We start from the raw sequence: 16836 nt of genomic DNA, 5'->3' as shown, positions 1-16836 counted from the left end.
TTTAATGTCAATGAAAGTACACTTTTAGCTAGTCTAACTTCTCCCATTAATTGTGCCTTGAAACAATCTTCTGTGAATACTCATTTCAATCATCCTTTTTTAACACAATATGAATTATCATCATGTTTCTTTGAAATCACTATAAAATCCCTACTTTCTTCAAATGCATTCATTGTTAGAGGTTTGGTGAGGTTTCTGTGAGTTTATCACATAATCTATGATGATATTTCAAATCAAATTTATTCACTCGAAATTTATACAAAATATTCACAAAATTATAGAACGACAAGTTACAAGTGAACAAGATACTACTCACAAAAAGTACAATATTTTCTATTTTTAATTGCAGTGAAATTAACTCATATACATTTTTGTCCAATAAACATTGTCCGTAGACTTTTTGTCCAAAATAACACAGACATTTTTGTCTATAGGTCATTCTCGAATACACCAATCACGTCCAGACGGAGTGAAGCACACAAATTCCTCACAATCTCATTCTTGTCATAAGCATGCCGAGCCCATCAAAAGAGTCGCCTGCTCTGATCGTAAGTACAACAAAACATATCCGCTATTAAAATGTAGAACATCTCTGTTGAAAAAACTGGAAATGAAAAATACTATCTAATAATCTAGAATGTAGAAAAAGTAACTTTTAACTTAATCAGCTACTCAGCATGTACAGCCCACTGAAAACCTTCTATTAGTCAACATTTCCAACCGTACTGCATTTACTAATTTTATTTATCTACTAGAAATGTTAAACATTTATTATTTAATATCAACAGAAAACCGTCAATAATCAGCTTCAAATTTTGAACACGAATTCTTCGAACCATTTTACAGGTCAAGTTCGCTGGACAACAAAATTGAATCGCTTCTTCGTCCTTCTTCAAGATATAAAAATAAGATTGAAAGTGCATAAGAAAAAAAATGTTTTGATTTATCATTTATCAGTCAACTGTAATTATTTGCATGCTATTTCTGTTATTATTTATCCATTCATTTAAAGAAGCTGATGCTATTATTTGGCAGTTGTCACACAGACTGTCAGACAGACGACACATGACTTCAGCTGAATAATACACAGCATTAATTTATCAGTTCTATATTAACTCGCTTCCGTTAACGTCTGTCTGTAACATACACGTAATTAATACTACTTGTTTTGTTCTAATACTATTTTTTTTGTTCAAAGTGTGAAATGTGAGTAGAAGCTACTATTTACTACAGTAACTAGGGGTATAACTAGGGGTTGTTTCAGACAGCTAAAGTGCTATTTGATAACTCTGGTTTGTGAAAGCCCCATCTAAAACCAACTGCTATAAGCCAAGGTCTATAAATACAGGTCATGACACAGTCCCGTGATGCATTGCATAATCGCCATTTTATGGGTTTCTAGTTTACCAATTTTCAAATTTATCAGCTGTTATCATTATGGATTGAACAACATGATGTGTTATTTTGTAATATTGCTCAAGGGATATTGCTTGGCTTTGAATAGTAAACTAAATTGTTCCGACAGAATAATTTTTTTTATTGTCAATACTATAGCTATGTAGTCTGGAGACTAATGAGCTAATTTTTTCTACCCTAACATACTACTTGAAAATGTTAACAGCGAATATCTCATTAGATATTTTTACTGATATTGATTGTTTAATTAATATGACTGTACACTTATGACTGTACTATAGAAGCTAGATTCACTCAATCATTGCTCTGCTCTTTCACTGGACACTAATTGAACAAGCACTACACTAGCTCATACGGTTTCCTCCTTTTGAGCCTCCGCACCAACCCTCCATTGTCTAGCAGCTGGTTCGCCTCAACGTTGTCGTGTTGGTGCAGTCGCCCCTCGTGTCTCTCCGCATGCCTCTGGATCTCGGTGGACACCAGGTCGACGTGCAGGTCTCTATGAAGATCGCTGTTCCTGACATACCAAGGAGCATCCACAATGTTCCTCAGCACCTTGTTCTGGAACCGTTGTATGACATTGATGTTGCTGTATTTGGTACACCCCCAAAGTTGTATATGTCCATACTGGCTTTAGTATCTGTTTGTACAGAAGTACTCTGTTTTGGATTTGTATGTTGGAGTTTTTACCGATCAGCCAATACAGCTTCTTATATTTGATTCCAAGTTGGTAGCCAAGCTGGTAGGCTGTGAGCTGTGAATCTTCTTCTCAGATAGAAAACTTTTCTGTAGAGTTTGTTTATTGAATTTTCCATAGCAGATTGTGTCTATTTCAGCGGGAGCGTAGCGAGAGTTTACCATTTTAATGAATAATAATTTGCACTTTTTTTAACAGTTCCAATTTGCTCTTCTCCAGTTCCTTCCTCTTCTCATCAGTCTCTTTCCAGGCGATGAAAAGTACCTGCTCGGTTGAAGTTTCGAGTTTATTTAATTTGATATATTTATCCGGTGAACACTGGATTTCTGATGTATTTAGCATGGTGTTGGTGTCCATACTGTCGTTAGTGGCTTCCTGTTCTCCTTGCTCTTCTGTAGGAATACTAGGTGGTTTCACTAAGTTAGACATATTTTGAAAACATACCTTTCAAACAGCCCTCGTATCAACACTCACGCACACGGAAACGCGAACGCGAGCTTTAGAACGGCCGCGAAAAGCAGGTCGCTTTGCTTGCATGAATTCCGCGGTCGACGACCGATATTTGATGCAATATTTTTGTTCCACTTTTGATCGCGAACAAACTGCTAACTCACTACTTGTACACTACACTATTACTACTCCACTATTTGTCCGTTCTCTACGAGTTCTAACGCAATACTGATAATATTTAGATTACAACTAGGAACTGAATTGTTGATTTTTAGATTTAATTCATCAGGAACTTGAAACTCTTTTTCAAATTGGCCTCGCATATTTCTGTCTTGTCCCAATGCCTTTTGAATCATAATCCTTGAGTTACAAGAATAAGAACAATTTTTAATAATAAATAAATGGATAATTGGAGCATTTATTATTGAAATTCAATTATTAAAACATTGAAAACCTTAATTCACATATTTTTTGAACTAGAATATTGTTTTTAAAATGCACAATTTTGTTACGAGCAAATTGAATTAGATTGGATTTTCAAATGTACCGCCATAAAGACCCCATAAAATGGCCGCTCCATAAGCAACATGAGTGTCATGACCTGTATTTATAGACCTTGCTAAGACCAGCTATAGAATAGACACGGCCCATTGTACATTCATACTGAAAGTCGATGAAGCCAACATCTACTGCCATATCTCCAAATCGTGACGTCAGCATCAGATAGAAAACTTTTCTGTAGAGTTTGTTTACATTGTTTTCCATAGCAGATTGTGTCTATTTCAGCGGGAGCGTAGCGAGAGTTTACCATTTTAATGAATAATAATTTACATCCTTCTGAAGTAGACACAATCTGAAAGTTTTCTATCCGATGATGACGTCACGATTTGGCGATATGGCAGTAGATGTTGGCTTCAGAGGCTAGACTTCCCAGCGTGTGTATTCTGTAACTGGTCTAAGTAATAAGCTAATCACAATAGCGGTCCAAGCGGATAACTTGTGTAATTCAAAGTTTATAACCTCACTTTTGCTACCAAATATGATCAAAACAAATATGGCCGCCGTTTTAACAGAGTTATGTAGAGTTAGCGGACTCAAACCTGCGCTATCTGCTATCTTGTCTGCTATTTTTTTCTTATGTACTACTATAGCATTGAGTTAACTCAGACTTAGAAAATAGCAAGAGTTAGCGAATAGCTCGACTTAGCCAGCTAACTACTACATTGTGAATACCCCTACTATTTACTAACTTTTGATTATTCAATGTTGTATCATCTATAAGTACCTTTAAATGTTGAGATCATTGAAACTGTTTGAGATATCGATGTGCGGGTTTCGCCATTAATTTCCCTTTGAAATTCTGTATCGAAATGATTTATCATATGATGACCACCTTCCCATTTGAAGAAATGAAGTTGGATTCGAAATGAAGTTGGATCCATATGACGGATCCAAGATGGCGGATAAAAGTTTTGAAGCGACAGATTTTTTTTAATTGGAATAGGATTCCCATGGAACCTACTACTGTAATATCATACTCGAAAAGGAATACTTAGCTCTTTCTGCAGGAAGCTGAGAAAGGCAGTATTCAACTTCAAAGTGCTGAGAACATTTATAGACGAGTAGTATAAAAAATGGTCTACTATTCCTCAGTTCAGTCTTTGCTTAACTATGGGATTGTTGGATGGGGAGGCATAAACTACGTGCACCTTGACCTCTTTTTAAAAGTGCAAAACTGATCATAAAAATCATCAAACAAAAGCCACCTCGTCATCCGTCAGACCAGCTCTACAATTAATTCGGTGAGATGGACGCAAGACAGCTCTACTCCCTACAAATTATTCGCAGACTACACAAAAATCCAGAAAGCTTCCAAAACAGAAACCACAGTCATAACACAAGAAATAGAAACCGTCTCATCACGAACGTGGCAAGGAAGACAACATACCAACGACACTTCAACCACCTAGCACCAAAACTCCATAATTTACTTCCCGAACATCAAGATAATAGAAAACTCAAGAAAATTCAAAAGCGCCGTTATAAACTGGATTATAACAACTGAAGGACATAATTTCGAACAATATGTGAGCTCACTTACCCTATGTATTTGCACATCCTCTCAAAATGTATTACTACTACACCTGCTCTAGTAAATGGGTTTCCCATAGTTGAGTATGTTAATTTCCGAAAAAATACTCTTCACATTCATAGTAGTAAATTTTATACTCTATTTTGAATATTATTCACACATGATTGTTTTTTTTTGTATTCTGATGGAAATAAAATTTATTATTATTCAACATTTATAATGATGGATTTATTGCACTTCTACTTATTTTCAGAGCATGGCGATGAAGAAGATTCGACGAGTCCGGAAGACAGTTGCTCGGAGCGTTCTACGTCAACTCAAAGAGATTCCCGGCACTGTGATTGCTGCTATTGCGAAGTTTTCGGACATGGAGTGGTCAGTTGTTTTCATTTTTTCAAACTTTTACTCGCTTGTGAAAATCACGAATTCCTTAAAAAATTAATCATCCTTTGTTTATCTGAAAATAATATATATATTTCTTATGAAAATGTTGGTGATTAAAGCAAGAAATATAGCGTAATTTAATTCATGACATACAGTTGACTTTCAATATACTTATACCAACATAGCTGATATAGCTATTTAATAATTATTGTTTTTGTCCAACTGTCACAACTCTGCATTATTTTCGTTTTTTGGTGAAATGAATTGAATAAAAGTATAATAAGCATATAAGTCACTGAGACATTAGTTAGTCCAATGTAATGAGTCGTTTACCGTATTGAATGAAACTTTTATGAATCATTGTTATCATTGGGAACATCGTTTGTTCAAATAAATAACTGAAGTTTCCTCTCCTTGATTCTAAAAATGTAGTATCAATTTCAAAATTACTCTTTGAAATCAGCAACCAAAATAATTGAAATAATCAAATTTTATGTTTTTATTTCAAATGCTTGTGCATTCTGTTGATTATTCGTAAGCTTAGTTACTCACTATTACTCTAATGTTTATGTTGGTAATAAACTCTGATAGTTGACAGTTGGTATCACGGGTTTCTAAGGTTTTTAAGTGAAGTAGTTAGCTGTTGGAGTCTTTCAGTGTACTAATCAGTAGTTATTTACATTATTTTTGTATTCATTTTATTTTATTAATGGATTCCAAAGATATCAAACTCCTTGAGAAGGTATTTTATCATCAGTTGCTGATTCTTCCAAAGCTATTTTTTGGTTATTTCATAAATTCGTATACTTTTTTATGGCTTGAAACTTCTGTGATAATAATATATTTGAAAATATTTCTCGATTTCCATCACAAGAATTCAATATTTTTTCCAAATTCCTACTTGTACTGCAAATGGCCTGAATTGAGCCACAATCTCATGTTTACAAACAAAAATCGTGCTCATTGATCATTTTGAAACTTTTGTTAATTTATATTGATAATATTGTTTCTATAGGTTTCAGTGATGTATTCACTACTCATCAGTGTCCACTTTTGCTTTCATATTATACCCTAAATTCACTTGAATTAAAATTCGTAGAGGTTGGGTTAGTTAGATAATTTGTGAATTGATGAGTTCTATTGAATGAATTTTTTAATAAATTTTGAATATTATGGTAATATTTCAGCCTTCAGTGGCACCAGTCAGCCGCAATTACCAGGAGATGAGAGAGAGGCTGAGACAGTTGCTGACAAAGAAGAAGGCGAAATACAAGGCGGGAGGAGGCGGCGGAGGTGGCTCTCAAACTGCAGCAGCATCGCCTTCAGCTGCATGCAGCGCCAACAATGCGGCTGCGTCGTCGCCAGCTGCAGTCAATGCAGCCACTGCCCAAGTCACCACTAAACCTTCTATTCCTGGTCAGTCACTTTCACAATGTTCCAATTGTTTATAATGAGTAGATGAGGCAGAACATCTCTCTGCCAATAAAAGCCACAAGCATGAATAAATAATATGCTAACTTCTACAATCACTAAGGGCCGGTTTCCGAGCTCGGGATTTGGCCAAGTTCTAGACTTTAAACAGCTGAAGTCAGAAAATTGGCTTTCCAAAACGGGGAGTGGTGGCAGTTTTCATGACAGTAGTCGCAGTTTTTAGTTTCTCATTTCTATAAATTGGAAACGTTTTTCCTTGAGTAACGAAATTAAACATTCCTAAATAATTCAAAATAGCTGAAACTTTACAGTGTGGATTTCGTAGTAACAGAGGAACCATGGATCAAATTTTAGTAATGAGACAAATGATGGAAAAGTGCTACGAATATAATGTTGATCTACACTGTAGACTTCCTTCTGTAGACTTCCGGCAAGCCTTTGATTCTATCAATAGAAATATACTGCCAAAAATTCTCATGAAAGTTGGAATACCACAAAAACTGATAAAGTTGATTCTTATTTCAATGGATGGTGCTCATTCCTGTGTCAAGATAGAGAACAGATGTAGTAGACCCTTTGCTGTAACAAGCGGTGTGAGACAAGGAGTTGCCTTGTCAGCAGTGTTATTCAATCTGGCGTTGAATACGGTTCTCCAAGCTCTTAAGATAAACGGCAACATTACATTTAAATCGGTCCAAGTATGTGCCTACGCAGATGTTGTATATCATTATAATGATGTTGTACTCATTTCACGGTCAAAATAAAACCTACTGGATATGTTGGGAGTATTAAAAGAAGAAGGAAAGAAAATAGGCCTGGATATTAACACAGAAAAATCTAAGTACCTTAAAATGACGGCAGAAGATAGACGCAGACAAATAACTGACATTACAAGTCTGGGTCAACAGCTAAATGGTGTAAGGGAATTTAAATAGCTAGGCACTATAATCAATAATGATAATAGGATACAAGAGGATATTCATAGCAGAATCTTAGCTGGAAATAGAGCATATTTCGCCAACTTAAGACTAATAAAGTCCAAGATCCTTTCTCGAGGAACGAAATTGAAAATCTACAGAACCCTTATTAGACCAGTAGTGTCATACGGCGCAGAAGCATGGACATTATAATATGTTAAAGAAATAAATGTGCTGCGCATCTTCGAAAGGAAGATTATAAGAAGAGTGTTGGGACCAGTGAGAACAGCAGAAGGTTGGTGAGCAAGGAGTAATTTAGAGGTGAACGTGTTCCTGAATGAAGAAGATATTGTGCGTTTCATCAAAGCGCAAAGAATAAGGTGGCTTGGTCACGTGACAAGAATGGGAATAGACAGGTTACCCAACAACTTGATGAACGCACTTGATGGGGATTAGAAAGCGTGGAAGACCAAGGAAGAGGTGGCTACGGGATGTGGAGGAGGACTTGCATATCATGGGAGTGCGGTCGTGGAGGAGAAAGGCAGAAGACAGAGAAGCATGGAGGCAAATCGTGAGGGAGGCCAAGGTCCACACCGGACTGTAGAGCCAGCGAAAGTAAGTTATTAAGCTGAAACTTAACACTATTTTCTCTTTATTTTATTTTGTATTCAATTTTCTAGTTTTTTCGAAATTTAATTCAAACGTGACTACGTTAATGACAATGACTACGACTACGCCCCGTTTCGGAAAGACTCCAATTTTCTGACTCCAGCTGTAAAAAGTCTAGAACTTGGCCAAATCCCGAGCTCGGAAACCGGCCCCTATTGAATGTGAGCGGACGATGAGGTGGCCTCTGGCTTTCATTGCTTCAAATGGGACCATCTTGTTGTGCGCTACTTATTGTAATTATTATTGTGCCTCATGGTTATGAATGTATGTATGAATGGGCGTATCTTGTCTCGACCGATGACTGGAACCTTCATAGAGTTCGCCTCTCATTTGTTTTTGCATGCTTTGTACTATCCCTCATTTCCCGCAAGTCTTAGGGCCCAATAAAGATGCAATTTCTTAAAAGCGTTTCGAGGCTTGCGGCTATTAGCAGCGCGGTTGAGCCGTCACGGCTAGAGCACATAACCTATAAATTCAAAAGATACGATAAATCATTGGATTTTTATATTGCATGAACGTTAAGGCGACAGATGAATTAGAAGTGTTAACTACTATATTTCTTTTACGATTCATATCTAATGAATCATCAAATCTTATGAATTAAGGTTATGTACTCTATCCTTGAGGCTGTAACCACGCGTCTCGAGACGCCTCTAAGGAATTGCACCATGATATTTTTTTATAAGGTTATCAACAAAGTATCAGCTCTTGATATGCTATCGCACATATCTGTGGCTAGCTTTCCATTCAAATATGTGAACCTGTTCAAAATTGAAAGATTTCAGGTTGTTTGTCCTCATTCGAGAAGATTTAGTAATATTTATCGTCTTACAGAGTTGTGCAGGGAGGTATGGATGATTTGAAATAACAGTTAAACACTCATTTTTAAACGACTCTTTATTTATTTTTTAGTGTGTACCTTGGATGTTGCCATTTTTTAAAATTAAAGAGGAAAAAATTGAAACATTGATTATGTATGAAAAATAACATCTTTTTTGCTCGTTATACAAATGTTAAAGAGCACGTGTATACATAAACAAACCACGAACCCTTGAAGCCCTGAGTGGAGCAATAACACAAGAAATTCGAGCGGTACCACGTGTATGTACAACTTCTTATAACGTCTACAGGAGTGTATGGTCAAGAACAGACAGCATTTAACAGATTTCATTTTTCATGCATAATCAATGTTTCAATTTTCATAAAGGTAACATCCAAGCTACATACTAAAAAAATAAATTGTGAGTTTCGTTAAAAAAATAGTGTAACTTTTATTTCAAATCATCCATACCTCCATGCCCAACCATGTAGTTTCGTTATTGGATGTAGAAAAAGTTGAAAATTTTGATTCATGTTATCTATGTTTCTAATTAGTGCATATTGTTGATTTCTCAGCATCCGTAGCACCTACCACCACTGAAGCCGCAAAGGACACAAGAGCCCTTGAAGATTTATTGGACTTCATAGAAGGAAATCCAGCAGCCAAATGCCAAGATGCCAAGAAGGCAGCGAAAAAAGCCAGACAAAGACAGAAAAAGGTAATTCGGTTGTTTCGCAGTTGTTCTGTACAATATAATTGAAGGGATATAGTGCCAATGAAATAGTGCCAATCCACATTTTTCTTATTTTGAGCTAGAGGAGTTTCAAAATTCAATCAAATCCTCAAATCATTGTGAATGTAATATCAACAATATTTTTGGTTCTACTGATACTTTAGTTCATTGAGGAGTGATAGAACTTAGTATCTTATGAATTTATACAGGGTATGTCCTGAAATGGATCTTCAAAATACTATTACAACAGAAATTGTGGCTTGGCACTTTTTTGATACAAAAATATTTTAAAAATTGAAAGATTGAATGCTGATTTACACATTTTTCATTTCAATAGTCGAGTAATAATGTTTTTGAATTTAAAATAATTTCATTAGCTCTAGGATAAGTGACGTAAATTAAAATTTAAGATATCATATGTTTGAAAATTTGAGTTATGAGCCACTAATGCATTTTTTCACGAGAATTCAGTACCGTATGTCAGATTGAGCTGTTCAAGATAAAAAATTTATCTTGTTAATTCAGATGTCGATAAATTTCTTTTTATGTCCACGTTTCAAAATCGACTCATCTCGCAAGGTCTTATACGTGGGGGTGGTCTATTTGAATTTTTGCAAATGACAGTAGAAACGTGTGTCCTGATATAAGGAACCAATGTTTGATTTTTTCAAATTGCAGCCTTTATCAATTTTTTCTTGGTCTTTATTGCATCAACTTTCAAATATTTCAAAATGCAACTTCAAATTTCATCACTTCCCCAACTTCTCCAATTTTATGGATGTATTGGTTTTATATATGAATTATATGGCTTTCATTCCTTCTTCTTTTATTCATCTCACTCTCTTCCATGTTTTATTTTTCATCCTTTCATTCACATCTCATCTTCATCCTTTCCTTCTCATGTTATCATTCCTGATAAGTCGTTCAGCATCTTTCCAATCTTGAATTTTTTTGGACTGTTCAGTATCACTAAATGCAGTTAGCGTTGTTGAATTTATTATTACTTTGGAACCTATAGTATTTTTAATTGATTTTACAAGAATTATTATTGAGTAGTGATGACTGACGATTTGCTTAATTTCAATTAATGTATCAAAGCTGAAAAATATGATGACACTGATGGCTTTGACCTCTTTCCCAATTGTCAGGCTGAAAGCATGAGGGATGGGACAGTCTCCATTTTCATACAAATATCCGTAGTTTCAATAAGAGTTTTGATGAACTCACTGTTATACTGAATAATATTATAAAATGAAATTCAATATGATTGTTTTAACTGAGACCTGGGTTGATGAAGGGGATGTTGATGCATGCTTGTTTGGAGGGATCAATGTATTTTTAAATAAGAAAAGTAGAAATCAAAACGATGGGGTGAGGATCTAGTAAGGATCTAGCGGTAGGATGTGAGGAAATTTATTTGCATAGAGCAACATGTTTGAAAATTGACATAGAATTAAGTGGAGGGCAGCACTGCGTTTTGGCAGTGTACCGCCGTCCCTCTTCAGCCGGCGACTTGGATCATTTCGTTCAAGATTTAGCATCTTATTGCCTTTCCAAACAAACTGGATTGTTGGGGATATAAATTGCTGCATTTTGCCGGAGACTACAGATCCATTGTCACAACACTATTAGGATGTTCTTTGCGGTACTGGGTTTGTGAGTTGCGTTAGCGTGCCAACTAGGGCTACCAGTACTTCGAAGAGTTGTATTGATCATATCTTCACTGACTATGGTGACACAGATGTTTGCTCTGGTGTCATTATTTCTGAACTCACTGATCATTATTTCATTGTAGCGGGCATAGATCCTCTGTCCCGTGTTGAAGTTTATAATAGGATACCTCAGAATTTCACTATTATGGACAAGGCCAAAGTAAGTTCCCTTATTTCAGAGCATGACTGGAAACATTTGTTTCTGCTAAAACTAGAAAACTCAAACCGTGGATAACTAGTGATCTCATTAAATCAATCAGACACAGAGATAAGTTGAGTAAACAGTTGAAGAGGCATCCCCAGCATTATCATTTGAAAAACATTTTTAGGACTTGTCTAATGCTATTAGAGAAGCAAAAATAAGTTATTATCGTATAAATCATGGAGGTGAAAAACGATAGCAGGAGGCTATGGAGTAATATAGCGGAAATGACAGGAGCTAAAAATAATAGAGAAACATTCCCTATTAGTAATTTTATACAGGATGGAGTTGATTGACAGACACAACATAAATGATGTTGCCAATGATTTTAGTGATGTTAATGTTGGTGTCAGCCTTGCCAGTACATTTCCTCCGGTCAGCGAAGTTGTTATAGATTATAGAGAGCACCAATCAGATTCCAGACTGACTTGCAACATGTTACAGAGGAAGATGTAGTCAGGGTTTTAAATAGCATGAGAGGAGGTTCATCTCCAGGAATCGATTGCATTTTCACAGATATTATAAAGAAAAATATTGAAATCTTGAAATATCCAATAACTTACATAGTCAACTTATAAATATCACAGAGGGTGTTTTTCCTGAAATCCTTAAACTTGGCAAAGTTATTCCAATATACAAAAACGGTCCAAAAAACCTTCATGTGAATTAGAGACCTTTTACCTTAACTTGATCAGCTAGTATTTTTTAAATCCTTTTCACTAATCATGTTTAGATTCTAGGCCTACACTGCGACGTTGCAATATCGTAGGCCAGGGCCTTGTATTAGATGCTTGTACTCTTGCCAAAATACCAGATAAAATTATTAGACAGCAATTAGTTGATTATTTAGTCTCACATAACATTCTATAGGAGCGACAAAACCCTAAATAACCATATATTCAACTTGATTAAAGATATATACACCTTAATAGGGAAAAAACAGGATTTTTTTGCTATCTGTAGACCTTGCAAAAGCGTTTGACACAGTTGACTATAGTATTTTTATTTGAAATGTATTTGGTTTGTAACATGAAATAAATAAAATAAAAGTTTTCAACACATAACATAGAAATATAATCTAACTGTACACTGGACGATTATTATTTTGTTTAATACAGTGCTGAGCAACACTCACTTCAAATTCGGTTTTAGAAGAGATTTCATTGTTTTGTGGTTTGATGTAGACAGGATCTACTTCAGAATTGTGTATAAATTCATATGAATCATTGCTATCACTCCCAAACACAAGATTTCCTTTGCATGCTATTTTGCAAAGTAAATTTCTCTGTTACTTGACACTGTCTTGACCGGAATCTCCACTTAAAAATTGTTATGGGCGATAACATAATGTATCAACAGAGCACTCTGTTGTCATATTACAGCAAAATGAAAATGTTTTATTGGCAGAAAAAAAAAACATCTTTGAAATACATAATAAAAGCAATACAAATTTTACAACATGGGAAAATACTATTACAAAATAAAATGAAATGCCAATTGAGTATTAGCATCTCGAGGTACTAGACCTGTTATTATGAACTTATAGTTGAGCATATTGGCTAACAGATGGTAGCTGCAGTTCATTTTTGCAGAAGATGTTGCTTGGCAAAGTTAGTCTGTCTACTAACGTTGGTTTCTTGCCACTATTCATCACGACCCCTTCAATTAGTGTAGAATATTTACACCTAAATATTTGAAGGTGTTCGTTCTAGTAGAACTCCTATGTGTGCAATTATTTTTATTTTTTATTTATTTTTTTCATCTATTCATTGTACAAAACACTATAATCATAATATAGTTATGACATTGGAGGAAAAACTAGGCTGAGCCTGTACTATTTCCAAAAATTTTGATAAAATGTTTGTTATCCAAAGGTCAAGTTTATTAAATCACACACTGCTTTGTCAGCTAATTATACATAAACTCAATATTGTAATAAAGTGGTTCTCAAAGTGTGGGGCGCGACCCCCCAAGGAGGGCGCGATGAATGTTCAGGGGGGGAGCAAAGCTTGGTAGAAAGATTGCTTATTAGCAATCTTTCTACTTTTAAAATTCTACTTAAAAATATTTTAATGAGAACTTGAATGGTTTGGCATGGATTCAAAACCCATTCAAATTCTCAATCAATGAGTGCTCCCTCAACATTATAGAAAAAGAAAACCTCATTGATCTCCAAGGTGACTATGCGCTTGAAATGAAGTTTGAAGAATATTCTCTCACATCCTTCTGGATTGGTGTGCACAAGGAACACCCATTTTTGAGTGAAAAGGCATTGAAAATATTGACTTCATTTGCGACAACCTATTCGTGTGGAACTGGGTTTTCTTCTCTAGCTGCCATGAAAAGTAAATTTACATCAAGACTGGATGTGACCCAGGAACTGGAGTAGCGTAATCAGAGCTGACACCTCTTTTCAACAAACTATGTGCGAAAAAAACAAGCTCATCCTTCACACTGAAGCTCTTTTTATTGTTAATTGCTATGAGAAACAACAGTAACAACCATAAATTATAAATTAAAATAAATTTATAATCGTTTGTATAGAATTTGTTATACGCTTATACATGTAGGGGGCCCCGGCTTACGGCTGAATTATGCAGGGGGGCGCGAAGTGAAAAGATTGAGAACCACTGTATGTAATGCATTCAATCATACTAATCTTTGATCTCAGAATTTAATGAAGAGTGACTCATAAAATGTATTGTTAGTAAGATAGTGAAGTTGGTGTATTCCTTTACAAAGAAATCACAATGCGGATTAATCTATTACAAATTCAATATTTCACCAATAATACAAATTTCTATTGTTTGTCATTTATGCTAATAATCATGATACAATAACATAAAAAAGTATCTAGTTATTTAAATAAATGAAGTATTTTGTCTTAAGTACTATAATCTCAAGTATTCTCATTGAATTTCACGGAACTATTTATTTGTTCCATTATTTCGAATCATGCACAATGGCACAAAATTCATCAACCATCATGAAACTTGAAGATTACTTTACACAACCTCATGGGTAGTGAGTGACTTTTGTGCCACTCTGTATATAAAGAATAATTTATTATTATTCATTCTATTACAAAAAAAAATCAGATCGGGTGAGAAACTAAGGATACCTTATTTACAGAACTTTGAAAAGAGACAAGCTCATCCAAAACTCTTATAGTCATTATACTTCGAATATAAAAATTCAACTTATTCGCCACATTTCATTCATAAAATAAACATAAAAGCAAAAATTAAATTACGGAAAATTAGAAATAGAATAAAATAAAACAAAAATTAACGTCTTCCAAAAAGTTGATGTTGAAGAAGTTCAACATCAACAACCAAAACATTATTACTTCACATTATACACTTCAGTTTTGATTAAATACAAATATTTCCTGTTTCATTACCTTTTAAATAATTTTTTACTCACTATTTTATTTCTCATTTTCCTATGGTTACTTTCAACTTTTTAAAATTAGTTTTATTGTTGTTTGTGCGTGGTCAAGTGATAGAGTGCACATTACTGTCCAAACTTCGAAACGTCAACAAATATAAAAAGTCATTGCATTCTATTTCTGACCATAATACTCATGCTTATTGGTTAACAGCAAGAAGAACTGGACCGTAAGCGAAGAGAAGAAGAAGAGGCGGAACGAAGACGACAGGAACTTCTGATTCAGCAGCAAAAGCAGCAGGCGGCGCTGTTGAAGAAGCAGCAACAACAACAGAAACAGAACAAAAAGAACCAGAAAGGAAAGAAGAAAGGCGGTGGCGGAGGAGGGGGAGGGGGAGGAGAAGCGAAGGAGAACAACAATAGTACGAACGCGAGTAACAAGAGCAAGAACGCGGGTAAGAACGGCGGACAGGCGTCGGCTTCAGCGGCGTCTGCGGCGAAAAGTGAGCCACAAATGGTGACCATCAAGAGGGTGATGGAGCCTCACAGCTCCGAGCCCACGGTCACCATCACACTACGCGGAGCCACGCCCAATGAAGACCAGGTGCTCTACACACTTCTCAACGGACAAGGTCAGTCAATCATCAAATCAAATCACATTTATTTGCTTCTATAAAATCAATCCACATTATTATAATGGCAGTGGAAAAAGATAGGAGAACAGCGTTACCGATACTCTGCCTTCTATAGAGTATAGCTAATACTGTTATATCTGATGTGATAACGGTTCATTCTTGTTTCAAATAATAAATTATATATTTATTTTGGAAAGGAAACTGTTTTGCGCTACGCAAGTTGGTCCTTTTCTGATCTAGAAAACTAGAAAAAAATAGCGCTATCTGCTTTGTCGAATGATAGACAAGGATAGCAACACCAATGTTAATCTTATACTGTCATTGCAATTATGCTATAGCTATGTTAGTTTATAACACTGTACTGTATAATGATCATGGATTTTCCCTATTTTATTACTTTATTCATGTAGGGATACTTGATTGTTCTTTAATTTGATAGACTATGGCCCGTTTTCTAGGACACTTATTAAATATCCTCTTTCTCTATTCTTCATTTATTTTAAAACACACATAATTGGAATGATCGGGAGTGAAATAGGTATGACGATATCTTGTATAGGGTTATGTGTTTTAGGTCTTCACTTTCAAAAAATGTTGAGCCGAAAAATATCCATACAAACCATATTATCGAATTTAGATGTTTTGAATACAAAAATTATTCCACTCAAATATCTCTAAAATAGAAAATATTGACTTATAATTCAATTCAATTTCAATTCAAAAAATTATTCATTCCTCATATAAAACAAAACAATATGATTTACAATCTGCTGTCAGTTCTACATACTCTTACAAGAACTCATACATAAGAATAATATTTTGTACAATAAAAAACACCAAAAAATTAAAATTAAATCAAATAGAAAGTGGTTCTCAAAAAATACACAACCTAGTATTTTATCATGATTGAGATTCATAACTTATCAGGGAAGAGTCGTGAACCGACAGTGCTTTAATTCAGGAATGATCTTCACATGGACCTGAGGTCTGTGTGTGAAGACTAGTTCTTCGGATTGCCAATACGTTTGGAAGATTCCGAGGGATGATTCAGATTTTTGTAAACATTCACGTTAATAAGGATTGACTTTTTTTGAATAGATAATATGGTAAATTGATAATATTATACTAGATATTACAAAAACAACAGTTACAATAATCTGTTGGTGATTGTGTATAATAGCACTATGTCATAGGGTATTGGTACGCAGACCTGTTGTCTGGATGACGATGACTAATCCACAAGAAACAGGCGCGGGCCCCAACAGATTGACCAATTTGGGATATTGTA

The 16836-nt window shown here is 35.0% G+C and overlaps 1 protein-coding gene across 2 annotated transcripts in view; it reads left to right on the top strand.

The window, feature by feature from the left end:
• The window catches only part of LOC111047969 (protein FAM193A), a 60403-nt gene that overhangs the window by 19204 nt on the left and 24363 nt on the right, over positions 1-16836 (top strand). For both annotated transcript variants that reach the window (XM_039427340.1, XM_039427341.1), the window contains exons 14-18: positions 435-548; positions 4909-5030; positions 6227-6455; positions 9452-9594; positions 15128-15545. In XM_039427340.1, the coding sequence (XP_039283274.1) occupies positions 435-548; positions 4909-5030; positions 6227-6455; positions 9452-9594; positions 15128-15545 (1026 nt within the window). The remainder of the gene's footprint in view (positions 1-434; positions 549-4908; positions 5031-6226; positions 6456-9451; positions 9595-15127; positions 15546-16836) is intronic.

The sequence above is a fragment of the Nilaparvata lugens genome, chromosome 4 (genome assembly GCF_014356525.2).
Source record: "Nilaparvata lugens isolate BPH chromosome 4, ASM1435652v1, whole genome shotgun sequence".
NCBI classification, from domain to species: Eukaryota; Metazoa; Arthropoda; class Insecta; order Hemiptera; family Delphacidae; genus Nilaparvata; species Nilaparvata lugens.
This window is presented reverse-complemented; position numbering and strand designations above follow the sequence as displayed.